This window comes from Clarias gariepinus, chromosome 23 (genome assembly GCF_024256425.1).
Source record: "Clarias gariepinus isolate MV-2021 ecotype Netherlands chromosome 23, CGAR_prim_01v2, whole genome shotgun sequence".
Taxonomy (NCBI): domain Eukaryota; kingdom Metazoa; phylum Chordata; class Actinopteri; order Siluriformes; family Clariidae; genus Clarias; species Clarias gariepinus.
Genome location: NC_071122.1, coordinates 12,926,081 through 12,944,289, shown reverse-complemented (window position 1 = coordinate 12,944,289; position 18,209 = coordinate 12,926,081). Strand labels below are relative to the sequence as shown.

The 18,209-nt window shown below is 36.3% G+C and overlaps 1 protein-coding gene across 1 annotated transcript; it reads right to left on the bottom strand.

Annotated features, from left to right (window-relative positions):
• Window positions 1-439: 439 nt before the first annotated feature.
• Window positions 440-2,245, bottom strand: LOC128510927 (ATR-interacting protein-like). Its single transcript, XM_053483465.1, has 2 exons — window positions 1,991-2,245; window positions 440-513 (listed from the first exon to the last, which is right to left on the bottom strand). The coding sequence occupies exons 1-2, from the start codon at window positions 2,238-2,240 to the stop codon at window positions 440-442; spliced, it is 324 nt and encodes a 107-aa protein (XP_053339440.1). The 5' UTR covers window positions 2,241-2,245.
• Between the last annotated feature and the right edge of the window lie 15,964 nt (window positions 2,246-18,209).

Sequence of the window (18,209 nt, the reverse complement as noted above, 5' to 3'; positions counted from 1 at the left end):
GATTTCTTTCTTCATTATGTTTGCCTTTCTTTTTCCCGGTCACATATGTTGTATGACTGGTTTTAGTTAAAACATTGTAATATATAAAATATTTTTCATTAAGAATATCGTGTGCAAACGCAAATAAATAAAAATGCTTGAATAGTTATCTGCTTTTTCAATTTATTTAAATTACTAATATTTACAGCAAAATATTTAAGTAAACATTACTTAAAAGGGCTAAAATTTAGACTAACAGGTTTAGGTATTTATAAATTGATAAATGCTTCATTGTTCAAACCAGTCACATAAATTCACTACAAATGCAAATAAGCTACTTTCAGTTTTGCTTTAATTAAGCTGTGACAATCTTGGACGTGTCAATTCTTATCAGACTCACTAACACACTAGACAACCCAGAGAAACATGTCTTGGCGTCCGTTAAAATTTTCACTTGTATTTAAGAACTGGCGTCAATGTCCATATCTTCCACTTCCTCAGCGTCTGGTCGACAGATCTCCTCTATAGCCAGTTCTGTAAAGAATTAATGGACAGTTGTTTGTTTTATGGCCTTCACAACATTCATAACATAACATAAAAGAAAAATTACAGTTAATAAAACTCTTGTACTTTTACACTATGTTGCCAAAGTTATTGTGACACCTGACCATCACATGCATTTGCGGTTCTTTCTGATTCCTCCTAAACAAAGTTTAAAGCACATGATTCTCTAGAATATCCATGTGATGTAGCATTACAATTTCCCTTTACTGGAATGAACAGGTTCAATCATTTTCCAGCAAGACAACATCTCGGGTTTCTGCGCAGAACTGTGCCCTCAACTCAACTGGACATCTCTAGGATGACATGGAACACTAACTGCATCTGAGGCCACCCCACCAGACAACAGTGACTGACTTCAGTAATGTGCTTGTGGCTGAATGATCAAAAATCCCAGAAGCTACACTTTAAACTCTAGTGGAAAGACTTCTCAGAAGATTGGGAGGTTATTATAACAGCGACGGGAGACGACATCTGCAATGGGAAAGCACATATGAGTTAATGTGAAGGTCAGGTGTTCATAATTTGCCATATATTATTATACGGATAAGTTCTGATGCTAAATTGCATCACGGCGTGCTTTAACTGGGTTCCGTGTTAGATGAAAGTCACTTTGGATAAAATCACTCAAATGTATGGATATAAATTTAAATGTAGAGGTATATGATTTGCTGAGTAAACAGTGCAGGTGTTGAAAAACTGCAGCACACAAAGACATAAAAAAAATTTAAGTTACAAGAAGTTTCAGAAAAACCAGCTTTTATAAAAGCTTCCACACTAAACTCACTCATCCATGTATTTATGGACCTTGCTTTGTGCACTGGTACACAGCCATGTTGGAACACGTGTGGGGATGTTTTTTTAGGAATTTGACTCGGCCCTTTACTTACAGGTCAGGGAACTCTTAATTTCTTCGTGTACCAAAACATTTAGCATAATTTTATGCTCTCAACTTTGTGGGAACAGTTTAGGGACGGCCCCTTACTGTTCCAACATGACTGCGCACCAGTGCACAAAGCAAGATCCATAAAGACATGCACAAGCAAGTTTGGTGTAGAGGAACTTGACCGGAGCCTTAACTTCAACCCGCTGGAACACCTTTAAGATGAATTAGAGTGGAGATGCGAGCCAGGCTCATACAGGAATAAGCGATACAGACGATGAGTCAGTCACACATGAGACTGCTATAACGGCTACGTATTCTTATATATTAAAGTAGATCTCACTATAATGAAACAAATAAACAACCCTTACAACAATATAAACAGATCTTTAAGGCTTATAATCCAGTAATTTTTCACAAAGTGACACAGCTATAAAAGTTTGGTCCCATCCACAGGAAGTGGTTAAACTTTCTTTATAGCTACAATCAATGCCCAGAGGATGGCAGCTGACCAAACTGAATAATTTATTATTTTATACAAATAAAACGCTGAATGTATTTCATCACCTTCACACTCTGTGAGGTCAGGGATCCTACGGAGCGTGTCTCTGATGCCTGGGATGATCTGATGGTACATGTGCAACACATCCAGACAGTGCATTGAGAAAGAAGAGTCGTTCAGCAGCAGCCAGTGCAGTAACATAAGAGTCTCCCTCAGTGAGTGAACACCTGGACTCGTCCATGTTTGAATACCGCCTACTTGCTTCTCCTGAGCTTTGATACTCAGCCACTGTCTGTGTAAGACCAGCACCACCATCCGGACCACCTGATCAGAAAAGTGGCATAACGTATAACACAACTAAGGTTAGAGCATCATATTGTTATCTCTCTCTCTCTCTCTCTCTCTCTCTCAATCATGTGTGATCATTTGTCCCTGCAATGCAAAATATTTGGTAGAAAAAATTAAGTGCTGGTCCAGGAACAACAAAGTTTTTAACCATGCCCGACACAAGAATGCAGACATAGTCATCAGCAGAATGTGGAAATGCTGAGTGTAAGATCAATTACTTGGTTATTGGTTACTTGGTTAAAAGTCATCCAGGAGTTAGAATTGTAACAATGCCACAGCCCAAGAGTCACCTGAGTAAAATTGGGAAGGGGAAGGCTGGCATTACTCTTCCTCTTTTCAAACACAACAACACTGTAACTATGTGGAAACGTGCTGATCATTTCTCAGAATGTGTAACGCTGCATGACTAGCAAGGTAAAAATATGCAGCTGTTGCCCTTATATGTCAAGGAGAAAGCACTTTTTTATCTTAGTTGACTGATGAGTGGGAAAAAAATCTCCCTACACGTGAGTATACCCCCAACACGTGCACACATACAATATACCAGACTTTAGACATTTTATACATTCATGTACAAACTGAAAATATTCTATATAATTGTAAATATTGGTTCCTCTACCACTGCAGAGTCTATTTTCTGTACAATACATGTGAGCTACTTTTAAGGTAGGATCAGAAGTTGTACCGTCTGTTCGTATTTGCAGAAATTCTTAAATCAAATATTTGTAAGTCAGTGACTACCTGTACTAACTCTCGCCCATTTGCTGCTATGCACATAGAGTGTTTCAGCCACCCTTGGACAACCACAAGCAGACCCTACAAGGAAACTATTCTCATCAAAGCAGTGATAATTCATAAAGACTTAAGTGCTTTGATTTTTAATCAAATCCAACTTAATCGTAAAGAACTTAGAGACTGGGGTAGTCTGACTGGGTTAATATGGCAGGTAGAGCATCTGGACTGATGCACAGCAAGTGACAGATGCCTAAAGAGCTCGGCTCTAAAGGATGCTGAAGCAGCAGATTCAATAACACAGGTCCTACAAAGACAAATCAACATCAGCCTCACAGCTGCACAAATTCCTTTAAAGCAAAATAAAAAATAATGATATTCATTATTACCTTTGTGATGAAGCCCATTTGCTGTAGCAGAGATCATGTGCCCCTTAAAATCTTTTTCTTGGTTTTGTTTTCCTCCTATTTCAAACAAGTTAAATATTATTGAAACAGAAAAATACTGCTATATAATTAAAGAAAATCATCCAGTAAGAACAATCATTGAGGATTGTGGCTTATCGATATACTGAGGTAAAGTAATGGCTCATTAGACTTGTAGATATACTGTATGTTTTGTTTTTCATATTAGCTTCATATTATTTCTTCTTCTTCTTTGTCTTTCAGCTGTTCCCTTTCAGGGGTCGCCACAGTAAATCATCTGCCTCCATCTAACCCTAACCTCTGCATCCTCTTCTCTCACACCAACTAACTTCATGTCCTATCTCATTACATCCATAAATCTCCTCTTTGGTCTTCCTCTAGACCTCCTGCCTGGCAGTTTTAAGCTCAGTATCCTTCTACCGATATATTCACAATCTCTCCTCTGAACATGTCCAAACCACCTCAATCTGGCCTCTTTGACTTTATCTCCAAAACATCTAACATGGGTTGTCTCTCTGATAAACTCAATCTTGATCCTATTCATTCTTGTCACTCACAAAAAGAAGTTCAACATCTTCAGCTTTGCTACCTCCAGCTTTGCCTCCTGTCTTTTCTTCAGTGCCACCGTCTCTAGCTGTAGAGCATTGCTGGTCTCACCACTTTCCTCTGTCTACTGTTTCATTCTCGCTGATACTCTTTTATCGCACAACACACCTGACACTTTCATCCACCCATTTCAACCTGCCTGTACCCCGTCTCTTCACTTCCTTTACATCAGATGCAGTATTTGCTTTAAGGATGCTGGTAGAGAAGTACAGGAAAGGTAATAAAGAGTTGCATTGTGTCTTTGTAGATTTAGAGAAAGCGTATGACAGGGTGCCGAGAGAGGAGCTGTGGTGTTGTATGAGAAAGTCTGGAGTGGCAGTGAAGTATGTAAGAGTGGTATGAGAGCTGGAAGACAGTGGTAAGATGTGCTGTAAGTATGACAGAAGTGTTTAAGGTAGAGGTGGGTCTGCATCAAGGATCGACTCTAAGCCCCTTTTAGTTTGCTCTGGTAATGGACAGGATGACAGATGAGGTTAGACACGAGTCTCCATGGACTATGATGTTTGCAGATGACATTGTGATTTGTAGCGACAGCAGGGAACTGGTGGAAGAAAATTTGGAGTGGTGGAGGTACGCTCTGGAAAGCAGAGGAATGAAGGTTAGCCGCAGTAAGACGAAATACATGTGTGTGAATAAGAGGGACTCAAGTGGAATGATGAGGCCACAGGGAGCAGAGGTAAAGAAGGTGCAGGACTTTAAGTACTTAGGGTCAACGTTCCAGAGCAACAGAGCGTTACTCTTTCTAGGAATGAAACCATATTGCTGCTCACTAATTGCTGCTCTGTAATTGCCACAGCTCTGCACATCTCTGTTGTTCTTAAAAATCTGTACCAATACACTTCTCCTCCTCCATTACTCTGGAATCCTCTCACTCTCTACTGCCACCTTTTCTAAGCACTTCCATACCTCCACACCAACAGCCTTTCCACTCTTTATCCTCTTCATCGGGTTATAATTTTGACATTGCTTAACAAAATCTTTGTATTGCAGGACACTGCAGAGGTGCATAACTTAACACTGTTCATATTGCCCATGTAAAGCTTACCCTCAGTCTAAACAATCACATCCAAATGAATGTCATTCCCTACATAACTAAATACAGTAAATCAATTTAACACATTGTTCGCTTTAGCAGATTATTACTAGTGTATGTTTTACACTAGTTAAAATAATTATTATTGTTATTATTATAATTATTATTTAAAATAATGTGAACAAAAAAGGTATCCCAAATGAAGCATTACAATATAACATAAAAAAATGATGATTTTGAGAGAACAGAACCAATCAAATTATTTTTCCCATTGTTTCCAGATCTGCCTAACAGTCCACCTACTACACACTGGCAAATTTAATCACTTCCTTTGACGGGTGTCATTTTGCAATGCGTTGACGTTCTTCCCCCAACCCATTTTACACAACATTGTCACTGCGTCAGAGCCTGGCCAAAAACTTTTATCCAGGAGCACAAACTGTTGAGCTTGTACAATACAGCATTGCTGTTGGTGCATTTTATCTGAAAGGTTAATTATACGTATTTGGTTTCTTTTAGCAAAATTAGCTCATATTGACAGCATTACAACATGAAACATTATGTCCAGTATTGTGCAGATAGCAAACGTAGAATAGCAAGTACACAAGATCTTTAATTTAATTCAGAAACAGTCTTACCATCTGTACGCCGAACTTCTGCTGCTGATGGTTTTCCAGGCAACTCAACTCAGCTAAGAAAGACTCCTTCGTCACAAACGCACGGTTCCCAGGAGAGGTCCCACTGCATCCAGGAAGAATTTGTGTTGCGTTTAGTGTGTATTCTTTAGAAGAACAAATCAGTAAAATTCATACGCTGTTGCTGTTACCTGTTTCTTTAGAGTGCCAACTACCTTCGCACCACGCTTAGAGCTCTGCAGTTTATTCTTCATTTCATTCATCTCAGTTTCCTTAAAGTGCAACTTAGACTTTAACGTCTTCACGTAAATAGGAAAATATAAAAATGGCACCAAAAAAAGCTGTTTTTTTTTATACAATCTAAAACTGTTTACTAGTCATTTATTTGTAAAGTAGAACTTTTAATCAAATTGCACAGAACATTCAAGGCTTATCTGATGTCTGACAATATGACACACTGTTATTAATTAAAAATATATACCATATCAATAAATTATCTATTATCTACAGTGGTGTGAAAAACTATTTGCCCCCTTCCTGATTTCTTATTCTTTTGCATGTTTGTCACACTTAAATGTTTCTGCTTATCAAAAACCGTTAACTATTAGTCAAAGATAACATAATTGAACACAAAATACAGTTTTTAAATGAAGGTTTACGTTATTAAGGGAAAAAAAAAACTCCAAATCTACATGGCCCTGTGTGAAAAAGTGATTGCCTCCCTTGTTAAAAAAAAACTTAACTGTGGTTTATCACACCTGACTTAACTGTGGTTTATCACATTTCTGTAGTCACCCCCAGGCCTGATTACTGCCACACCTGTTTCAATCAAGAAATCACTTAAATAGGAGCTACCTGACACAGAGAAGTGGACCAAAAGCACCTCAAAAGCTAGACATCATGCCAAGATCCAAAGAAATTCAGGAACAAATGAGAACAAAAGTAATTGAGATCTATCAGTCTGCTAAAGGTTATAAAGCCATTTCTAAAGCTTTGGGACTCCAGCGAACCACAGTGAGAGCCATTATCCACAAATGGCAAAAACATGGAACAGTGGTGAACATTACCAGGAGTGGCCGGCCGACCAAAATTACCCCAAGAGCACAGAGACAACTCATCCGAGAGGCCACAAAAGACCTCAGGACAACATCTAAAGAACTGCAGGCCTCACTTGCCTCAATTAAAGTCAGTGTACACGACTCCACCATAAGAAAGAGACTGGGCAAAAACGGCCTGCATGGCAGATTTCCAAGGCACAAACCACTTTTAAGCAAAAAAAACATTAAGGCTCGTCTCAATTTTGCTAAAAAACATCTCAATGATTGCCAAGACTTTTGGGGAAATACCTTGTGGACAGACGAGACAAAAGTTGAACTTTTTGAATGGTGCATGTCCCGTTACATTTGGCGTAAAAGTAACACAGCATTTCAGAAAAAGAACATCATACCAACAGTAAAATATGGTGGTGGTAGTGTGATGGTCTGGAGTTGTTTTGTTGCTTCAGGACCTGAAAGGCTTGCTGTGATAAATTCCTCCAGAGCGCTGTAAAAGACTCGTTGCAAGTTATCGCAAACGCTTGATTGCAGTTATTGCTGCTAAGGGTGGCCCAACCAGTTATCAGGTTCAGGGGGCAATTACTTTTTCACACAGGGCCATGTAGGTTTGGATTTTTTTTCTCCCTAAATAATAAAAACCATCATTTAAAAACTGCATTTTGTGTTTACTTGTGTTATCTTTGATTAATAGTTAAATGTGTTTGATGATCAGAAACATTTTGTGTGACAAACATGCAAAAGAATAAGAAATCAGGAAGGGGGCAAATAGTTTTTCACATCACTGTATATATATTAAGTGAACATATCTAAGAAATAAATCTCCAGCCTTGCCACAATACTAGCTAATAAACTATTACATTTCTAAAGCATGTCTGGCTCATGAACTAAGATATAATGTCTAGTTTCATCTTAATAACTAACCTTCTTGGAAAATCCCTTCCCTTTTTCACTCTGGACACCATTCTTCATCAGGATCTGCTCTTCTACCTCCTTCAGCTATGTGCGAAACACATTAATTAAAGAAATCATGCCTGCACTTGCTACACTTTTAGTTTAAGAATAATATTAAGTGACATTAACTGATTCTGAATGATACATTGCTATCTAAGAAATGGACAAAAGAGAATTAAAAAACAATCAGATCTGAAAATAGTGTAAACCATCTTAAAGATCAATTACTTTACTCACCGTTAGTATCAACCTGTGCTCGAGCTTTTTGTAAGTCGCTCTGGATAAGAGCGTCTGCCAAATGCCTAAATGTAAATGTAAATGTAAGCAGATATACAGTACTATCAAAAGTCTTAGGCACCATATTATATGCTAATTTCGTTATTTATGTTTATTGTGTCATAATTATTGCCATATATAAATTTAATTAACTAATTTTTTACTTTAAATTAGTAAATAAATAACATTACAGGAGAATATATGCATGGCTATAAAGAAAAAAAATTCAGATGGAAACAAAAATGTACGTTGTTGGGATTTGCATTAAAATAGAAAGGAGCAAGTGTGAGAAAGTTACCTGAAGAACTCATATTCTCCAGCACGCTCAGTAAAACCTAACAGCTGTTTTCCTATAAAACTTTACAAATCTGTGCCTAAAACTCCTAATTTTAACCTTTTGAAATCACTGCAAATATTGACTGTTTATTGAATTACTCTTTATTGCTCTTTATAGAAGTTTTTCTTTATGCAGAAATGTTTTCAAAAGCATCTTTTCTTAAGCCATATTTTTGTATGTGCCTGTGTAATGACATGCATTATAGCCTCTACATTTGTAACTGTATGAATTCAGATTTAGGGAAATGTATGTGTTTACATATTAGGCTGTGTTCTCATTAGGTTTCTCACATACGTTGGGATGTCCTCTGGAACTGGAAAAATACTATATAGTATATATAGTATTTTTGTATAGTACAGTATACAGAAGTGTAAAAAATAATAATTCAAAGTTAGTTATGGTAAGAAAGGACACCTTAATAAATGAACAGCTCCATGACTGTACAGTATGTTTACAAAAAAATGTATTATATAAATGACAAAAGAAAAAACACAATGCCTCTTTCGGTTCTGCCTGAAGGCCTGGAGAAGTTTACCTGAATTCTCTGTCTGACAGATGTCTTCATTATGTGACCCTGTAAGACAAATTGCACCTTAATATAATTTCATGAACTACAAACGAAGAAAAGAAGAAACATATTATTAAAAAATTAAGTTCATAGAAGTGATCCAAAAAGGTTAATTATGGTTAAGACCTTTAACATACTGTAGCAAACCTGAGCCACTACAGTAGCTGCCTTAAGTAACACTAAGTTGTGTTTAGCTGTTATTCTGATACTGTCTGTAGGTTTCATTTTTGTTCTTGGGAACCCCATACCATATCTATTAAAAAGAGAGTTTCTTTTTAGGACAAGCCTAACGTTAACCCTACTAACCCTACTAATGTTTGCTGGGTAGTAATTGACAGTCTGTTGTGCAGACAACACTACTACTTGAGTATTTTAGTGATGTGCAAGGATAGATCTGATATTAGTTTATATTTATATTATTAGCTTATGCTAATTATACTTTATATTTGATTAGCACTACTGTAACTCTACTGCCTACGTTGATTGACACTTTTCTTTCTCTAGACATTTAAACACTCCAGACCTGTTAAACAATATTTGTATGTATCAAACACAGATGTAGCAGTTATAGGACACCAAACTTATAGTTATTCATGTGTAACTATGTATTTGAATGACTTTCAATCATCTCACATATACATCCTTGCTCAAATGTGATGGGAGAACATTATTTACTGAAATTCATGACATACTAATTCGATCAACAAACACATAATTGGCATAGGTCAAGGACACAAAACATATTGTAATAGCCTTTTAAATTTAATAATTTATCTGCATTGAAGTATGGAAGCTTGAAATGTATTACATATGTTAACCAGAAAAATATGCTTACCCTGTTTAAAAAGTGTTTTTAAAACCTTCTGTTTACTGTATTACCTTGCCATATGTCTCTGAGTGAATTTGAACTAACATTAAAATAAGATTAATTAACATTTAACATTCCCAGTCAAAGACTGGCATTCTTCCTATCCGCAATTGTCATTTCAGGTATCCACAACCTAATTCTTCCTAGGACGATTGATATCACTTTTCCTATTCATGTGTATAGAGTTTCTCATCACAGATACTGTACCTTTAATTCAGTTGTAGATATCCACAATGTCAAATGTTGATATCTGCAACTAAATTATGACTATCCACAATTCCTGTTTAAGATATCAACAATTTAAGTCTGACTAGTCATAATTCCAATTCAAGCGGACTTCATCTTCATCTCTTCTTTCTTTCCTAAATTAGCTATATTTAACTAGTCAAAACTACATTATAGATATTTCAAACTTAAATTAAAATAATAAAAAAGATAAAAGTACAGATATAGCAAAACGACAGATAATTTTACATAGATTATTTGTTTAATTTAACAACCGTAGAGAAATCGTAAAAATCCCCGTTCGCACGCACGGCGTTAGATGGGGGTGACGTCACGATTTGAATCGCGAACCGGGGAAATTTAATTTTCCGGACAGTGCGTGCGACCGGGGAAAACATTGGGAAAACTTAATTTTTCCGGGACAATTGATCTGGTTTACAGTGTGTGTGTGTGTGTGTGTGTGTGTGTCCCAGTGCCATGCGATGGGTTGATGCCTTGATAATGTTGGTCACTGCCAAAACTGCTCATTGCCAATGCAATCAATACTACGAGAAGATATTGGATGATGGTTTATCACTGTAAAATATACATTTAATGAAACATCTCTTGGCCCAGTTCAATTCACTAAACTTTTATACCTAAAGCCGAAATATGCGAGCTGTAAGTAGAAAACATCCCTTTTCTCTAGCGCATAGAGTTACTGCCAACTAATAGAAGTGGGGTTTATTATTAATTAGGTGTTTAAATTGGTTCATTGTTCATTTTATGTGTTTTTTCAGCACGGTGAAAAGCGGTGATTTTTTTAAATACGTTCCGTGTGTTTTTTTTCTCTCCCCTAAACTGCCAGAGCAGCACCTCTCAGTGCTCGGGGACCTCCTGGTTTACACATTAAAGCACTGCATGAAGTCAGAGATCGAATACTATCAAATGCAATTAATTAAAAAAAAAACCTATTTCATATTACATATATTTCATCGAGAACGACTCTTATTGAGTAACAAGCATATGCACATATATGCAATTTAAACCAATAACTAAACACATGAATATGGGACCTGAGATTTAGCTGATCTGGGTTTCATTTGTGCCGGAGCTCCGCGATTTGGAACAGCACCTATTGTATTTGATTTTTTTTCCACTATGAAATCTGTAAATACATTTTGTTTTATGTTTAATGTTCTCTGTCGTGCTATTATTTTTACATTATTTATACAATGGTCGATAAGGAAGTTTTTTCTTGTGCTGAATAACTGTTATTTTTTCTGTATTTCCTAAAAAGCATTAATGCTACTGTATTTGAGTAAACCAAAGCAAAGAAGCATATCCTAAAGCAGACTGTTAAAAAGTCATGTACTGTTGAATTTACATCTTTATTCTTAAAGGGGCAAATGCAGTACATTACTGCAATAAATGGTGATTGATAATATTCTTCTAAAGTCTGTTTTTTTGTTTTTTTTTTTGCTTGACAAAAGGAATCTTAGACATAAGCAATTTTGTTTTTTTAAACCATATGTATAAGCAAACTGTTCCAAAATAAAATTGTGACTGCAACAATAATGAAAAACATATTATGCTCTGTTAAGCCATGGGCTATGTGATTTATATTTCTGTAGATGGTTTTTTTTTTTGGTTTGCATGGTGGTCCTACTGCTACCTTGCACAGACATTAACTACACCTTTAGACTATATGCTTCTTTACTCTACAACCTTAGCAACCCTACTCATACAGACCGTACTGTATGTGACACAAGTCTGTCTGTGATCATGGGCATCACTGCATTTATTAAAACGAGTGCTAATAATATAATGCATTATGTACAGCAAAACATACCTTCAGTTTGAGCTTGCTTTTATTTCTCTGCTTTTCTCCTCTATCTTTTTTTTCGGCTCCAGAAAGATACCGTTTGTTTGCCGTGACACAAATTAAAATAGACTTAAAGTGCGTCGGATGGATTAAAAATATTAATAAGATTGCACCGTGTAAAGTTAGCAACGGGACAGACAACCTTGTGAAAGGCAATACATAAACCAGTTAAATCCATATTACCATAGATTAAAATATCGAGAACTTGCTTTTTGACAGCACATTTTCTGTCACGCGCTGCCTAATAAGCAATGAAACATTAATAAATTGTAAGGACATATCTTTAATGTGACATTTTAAGGCATGCTTAACTTTTTATCAAACGTGAGCAATTTGAAAAGATATAGTGGAATGTATGTCTACGAATACTATGATCATTACGGCACTCCTGTTCTCCCAGCATATTGCAGGCGGTGTTATGCAAATTAGTATGTAGTGCTTCTGTGTATGTTTGGAATATTTAATGCTTTCGTTTATACTGTTGCTTTGTATTTATTATCGTTTTTGGCATTTGTATTTTAGTATTTGTAATATGTTTACAGTATGTATTCACGTTTTATTGTGAAGAGAACTAAATGCTTTAAATAACGTGTCATTGCCATAGCGCTGGTTTTTAGACGATTGCCTGTTAGACGGGCTGGCATTAATTACTAAAAAAAATGATCCTCAGATTCAGAGCTAGCCACTCAGTACAACCGTTAATATGTGTAGATTAATATTTTTTTATTCAACAAGATTGTAAAAGACATTAAATTGAAAGTGAAACAGGGAAAATCCTTGTTGTTAGGTAGTGGGTGAAGTCATGGTTTAAATCGCCGCGCAAAGTGAGCGTGATCGGGGAAACATTGGGAACTTGAATTTCCCAGAACACCTGTAACGCTACATGGCTATTAAAAAAAAAGCCCCGTATACTTAAATAACTTTGTTTCAGGAAGAGCTACTGATTAGTTATCGTAAATATCATTCATGCTCCTCGGGGAAAATAAAATAAAATTATAATAACATTTATTCAGCACAAGGAAAAAAAATTAAAGTCACCCCATGTGGGTCTGATTTATAAATGCGCGTGTGAATTTTGCAGCCAATAGGAGAGACCAGAAAGGACGCTGTTTTTAAATAAAGTATAAGAAACCAATCAGAGCGCGGTGTGAAAACCGCAGCCAATAGGAGAGATCAGAGAGGACGCCATTTCAGCGTCGTGAACGCGCTTTGCATTACGCAGACAGCGTCCTCTCTGAGCCCTCCTATTGGCTGCAGAATTTACACCGCATTCTGATTGGTTACCTGTTATTGAAATCATAAAAAAAAATTAGTATGAGCATTAATGTACAGCGAGTACATTTGTGTACAACGTGAGTCTGGAGGAGGTGAGTTGTAATTTATTTCTTTATTTTAAATAGAGGGAAAGTGCTAAAAAGCTAACTTCTACATGAGCTAATTTTCAAATTACCATTTGAACGTGTTTTGTGATATTTTGCAGTTTTTGAAAAAAATTTCATGATGAAAGTCGAGGTGTCCACAGCTGTGAACTTTATTTCCACTCTATTGAGAGGAAAAAGACTTCTGTCTGAAGAACAACTCCAACGCTTCAGCCATTCTTTGCAAGAGGCTTTAGGAGGTGAGATTAAACATGACATTAAACCAATATTTCACAATCAACTAGTGTAGGAGCGGCCTCTTGTGGTGTGGCGTCACATCGACAGGCATTTGCGATTGGCCTGATTTCAGAAGGGGTATGTTATTGTAATAAATGAAAAGAAAACCACTGGGCGGCTCTTTATCATCGTAGAGTGGTTGTGTACGCACTCTCCTAACACACAGTTCAGTCCAAACAGCTTAAAAAAGTGCATGTAGGCCTGTATGACCCCTTTAATCTACCCTCTTTACAAAACTCATGCTATCAGACTGCACTAGGGAAGTAAAGATACCTTACTCTGTATAAGTAATGTCAATTAAAATCTGACCATTTTGATTCATACACATTCACATTTCATACAAACGTATATAATTCTTTTGACTGTGTAAAGCTGCTTTGCGACAATGACAATTATTAAAAGCGCTATACAAATAAAAATTGAATTGAACTCAATTAAATTAAATGTATTTGTTAGGCTGGAGGTTATTCGAAACAGTTAGTGTTATATAGCATGTTCTGGTGTATTTCCACTAATTACAGTATTATACTGAGGCAACCTAACAGGACTGAGGCCACATTACTTGGCCCACGTTAGATTTAATGTTAGTGTTCTGTAACCCCAGCCTATGCTTTTAATGAATTAACATTAATATACGTTTTTAGTGAACATTTAAAGTCATGTAACTGTCAGGTTAAAATTTAATCTGTCTGCAGCACAAACACAATGCTTTAATAAGATTACCAGTTAACTTGTCATTGTGAAAATCAAGCACAGTTCCAACAGCGGTCAGCTATGACCAAATAAACTTCACGACGGCTCCGTAAAAAATCTAATATAACTTTGCCAGAACATCTTTTTAGTTAATGTGACCACAGAATAAATTATAGTTTCACTTTCTAGAAACTACTATCTGACTTCAGGACTTAATCTGTTCAGTTTTCTAAATATGCCAGCTAAAACTCGCAAATCTCTGGACCAGGCTGTGATATCCTCTGGCTCTTATGCGGAAGAAACGCCAGAAGAAGACGTTTCAGAGGCAGGTAGTTCAGTCATCCTCAACGCGATTTCTTCCCTCCGCGCGGAACTTGTTTCAATTACAGGTAAGTCAGAGATTGGGAAAATCATAGACTCGAAGATTAAGCAACTGGCCTTCGCTATTATAGGGCCAGGGGTAGCTCAGTGGTTAAGACATTGGACTACGGTTCGGAAGATCCCAGGTTCAAACCCCACAACCACCAGGTTGTCCCTGTTGGGCCCTTGAGCTAGGCCCTTAACCCTCAACTGCTCAGATGTGTAATGAGATAAAAAATGTAAGTCGCTCTGGATAAGAGCGTCAGCCAAATGCCTAAATGTAATAGTGGAACTGTCTGCATTTAAAAAATCGCGCGGCGATTGCAGAGGTTTAAGTTACGATAAAAGTTCACACTTACAGATTTGAAAGCTGAAGCAGAAGACAAAATATTTGTTTACTTAACATTAAAGAAGGCGCTGAGCTCAGGGTGAAGCCTAAAGATTTAGTTTCCCAACTCCTCACAGAGGCCTTCTCATTAGAAAAAACCCTCTCGTTGACCGAGCCCACCGAGCTCTATGCGCCTGCTCTGGAAGTAATGAACCACCTCGAGCCATCATTTTGCGCTTGCACTATGTCCACAAGATGAAAGAAATAATGCAAAAGGCAGCCAGGATGCAGCAGATTGTCTTCAGGGGCCAAAGAATTAACATTTTTTCCGACTATCCCCCTGCTGTGGTAAAGCGACATGCACTCTTCGAACGTGTGAGGGAATTGCTGAAGGATAAACCCGTATTTTGAGTTAAATATGAACCACAATACCCCATTAAAATGAGGGTTTCTCATAAAGGCAAAGAGTTTTACTTTACCGATCCTGATAAAGACTCTTTAGTTGGAGATGCTCTTCTTGAACTCCTATTACGGAGCCGTGCTAATACGAGTTTCTGGAAGTTTAAGGTTTGACCCTTTTTGAAGGTATCTGTTAGGTTTTATTTAAAATAATTTTTATTTTTATTTATTTATTTGTTATTATCTTTTACTTATTTGTTGTGTGATTCCATATCATGCTGTGAGTTCTAGTTAGTCAGCTAGATTCACGAGATTAAAGTTTTGGGGAGCGTGGGATGAGGGCCTATTTAAAATACTCCAAAGTAGTAAACAAGCAGTGACAATTATTGTCCTGTTTTTCAATCAAGCAAAAAATAACAACTCAGGGTAGCAGAAGGGGTCTCAAATTTATCTCGTGGAATGTTAAAGGATTAAATCATCCGGCTAAGAGAAGTAAGACATTATCACATTTAAAAATCCAAATTATGATCAACCAGAATTTTTTTGAAAGTTTTTTTCTTTCAATCCTAAATTTTCCCAAACAACTCTTGTTATAGGTGGGGACTTTAACTGTGTTCTTAACACATCTCTAGATAGATCATCACCTAAAATCTCTCCACAATCTAAATCAAGAAATTTTCTGAATTTTTTTAATTTTATTAATAATTCTAATTTGGTAGACTTATGTACCCAGCGGAAAGAGATTATACATTTCACTCACATGTACATAATGTATACACCTGAACTGATTTTGTATCTAGTGGAAAGTAATCTTATATCTAATATCCTAAACTCTAAAATTCATGATATACTGATTTACCCCAGTTTCATTTGACGTAGACCTTGATCAAACATCTTTTAATCGCCCTTTATGGAGGATGGACCCTCATTTAATCGAAGACCCTAAGTTTATTGATTTCATGAGCTCGCAACTGGAAATGTTTTTTTAAAGCAATGATAAGCCAGAGACATCATCAGGACTGCTCTGGGAAACATTAAAAGGATTTACAGTATAAGAGGTTGTGTTTTATCATATCAAGGGCATCGGAATAAATTATATAAAACAAAACTAACTAATTCAGAGTAACAAATTCATCAACTAGATACTGAAAATGCACTAAATCCCTCATCAGACACTTCTAAGAAAATTTTACAGTTACAAATATAATAAAATAGTCTCTCTACTGAAATTAACAGCATTTTTTACGTATTTGACAGAAAAAGGCTGTCGCAGTGCGGGAGATAAATCTGTTTAACGACAATGCAATGTCACATTTCCTCAAAAGGAGGCAAAAGCAAGTGTCATTAGAGAGGTTTCTTGTTAAAGACGTTTCCCTACAGCAGCAATTCTGTTTGTGTGTGTGTGTGTGTGTGTGTGTGTGTGTGTGTGTGTGTGTGTGTGTGTGTGTGTGAAAATCGTCCCCTACAGTGGCCCAATCCTTCTCCTCTACTCTCTTGTCTGACTTTCTTGTCTGGACTCGGATTCTTTTCAATGGTAAAGTGCAGGTTAATTTGTTTTATTTTTACTTTTGTTTTGTATTAATTATGTTTATATGAATATTTTTGGGTTGTGGAACTAATCATCAGATTTTCCATTATTGTCGTATTGGGAAATTGGCTTTGGTAGACGCATGTTTTGATATACAAACACACTTCCTGAAACGAATTATGCTCGCAATCTTAGATTTAACTGTAATAATAATCTTGCTATTAGAAAACCCGCACTACAAAAACTGGTTGAAAAATGAAATATTTAACTTCACAGTTAGACTAAGGCTCATCTACAAATGTTTTATTAGCTTATTTGTATAAAAACCCCATTTAGTAAACATCTGGTTAATTTAATGTAAAACAACACAATGGTAATCCACACAGACAGTGGCTATGCTAATATCTGTTTCAATGTCAAACGCTAACATCAGTTTCATTAGCACATGCAGTTCATTAACATGATAACATGAATTTCAATGTTGTCTTTGAAAGTATATGAATTATTATGTCAATTTTGGTTCTGCTCATAGTGTATGTTTATATAGCAGTTAAAAAATTATAATCACTTCATACATATATTGATGTGATACCAAATTATCTGCATTCCAACTGTATGAAAATTTCATTCAGACCCACACATTCAGATATCTTTGCTACTTTACCTATAATGTCAAAATGCATGTGCTATTTTTGTTTGTTTGTAGCATTCTCTACCATATTGTACACCACTTATTTAAACACAAACACAATAGGATAAAAAATCCAACTAGATAAATGTTGAATGAAATAAAGTTGCATTGTTGGTCCAACTTCTTACAGTTGTATTTGTTGAGATAACAAAAATTGGTAAAATTGTGTTCTTGAAAACCTTTAAGACACAGAGGGAATAAACTAATAAAATTAAGTTAAGCCAGCAATTTACCTTTAGTGAGATGTAATCATGTGATTTATAGTACACCAACACCCCACTACCCCTGGGTAAATGGTGTTTTTTTTTCCTTATAGATTATGTTTCCTTGAACTTACAGGTTATTTTAAATAGTTTTACAAATAATATTAACATTGCTTTTACAAAAGCTGCACTGGCAGAGAAACTTGTTCTGGACAAGATAATTTCTTTTCATTAGAAGAGTGTTTGTGCCTTCTGAACATTCCTTTTTTGCATTTACATTGATTGTGTGCACACCTTCAAGGGTCCAGGTGTATTAAAAGCACACATCAGCAGATTGCATTGTAGATTAAATAAAAAAACATGTAACAGAAGACAATAGCAACTTATGTAGGAATTGCTCAGGAATTTCTACTCCTGCACCATAGAGAGCATCCTGATGAGGAAGAGGGGGAGGGGCTCTTTACTTTAGCTTCACACACATACACAGTGCCTCCTCGCACAAAC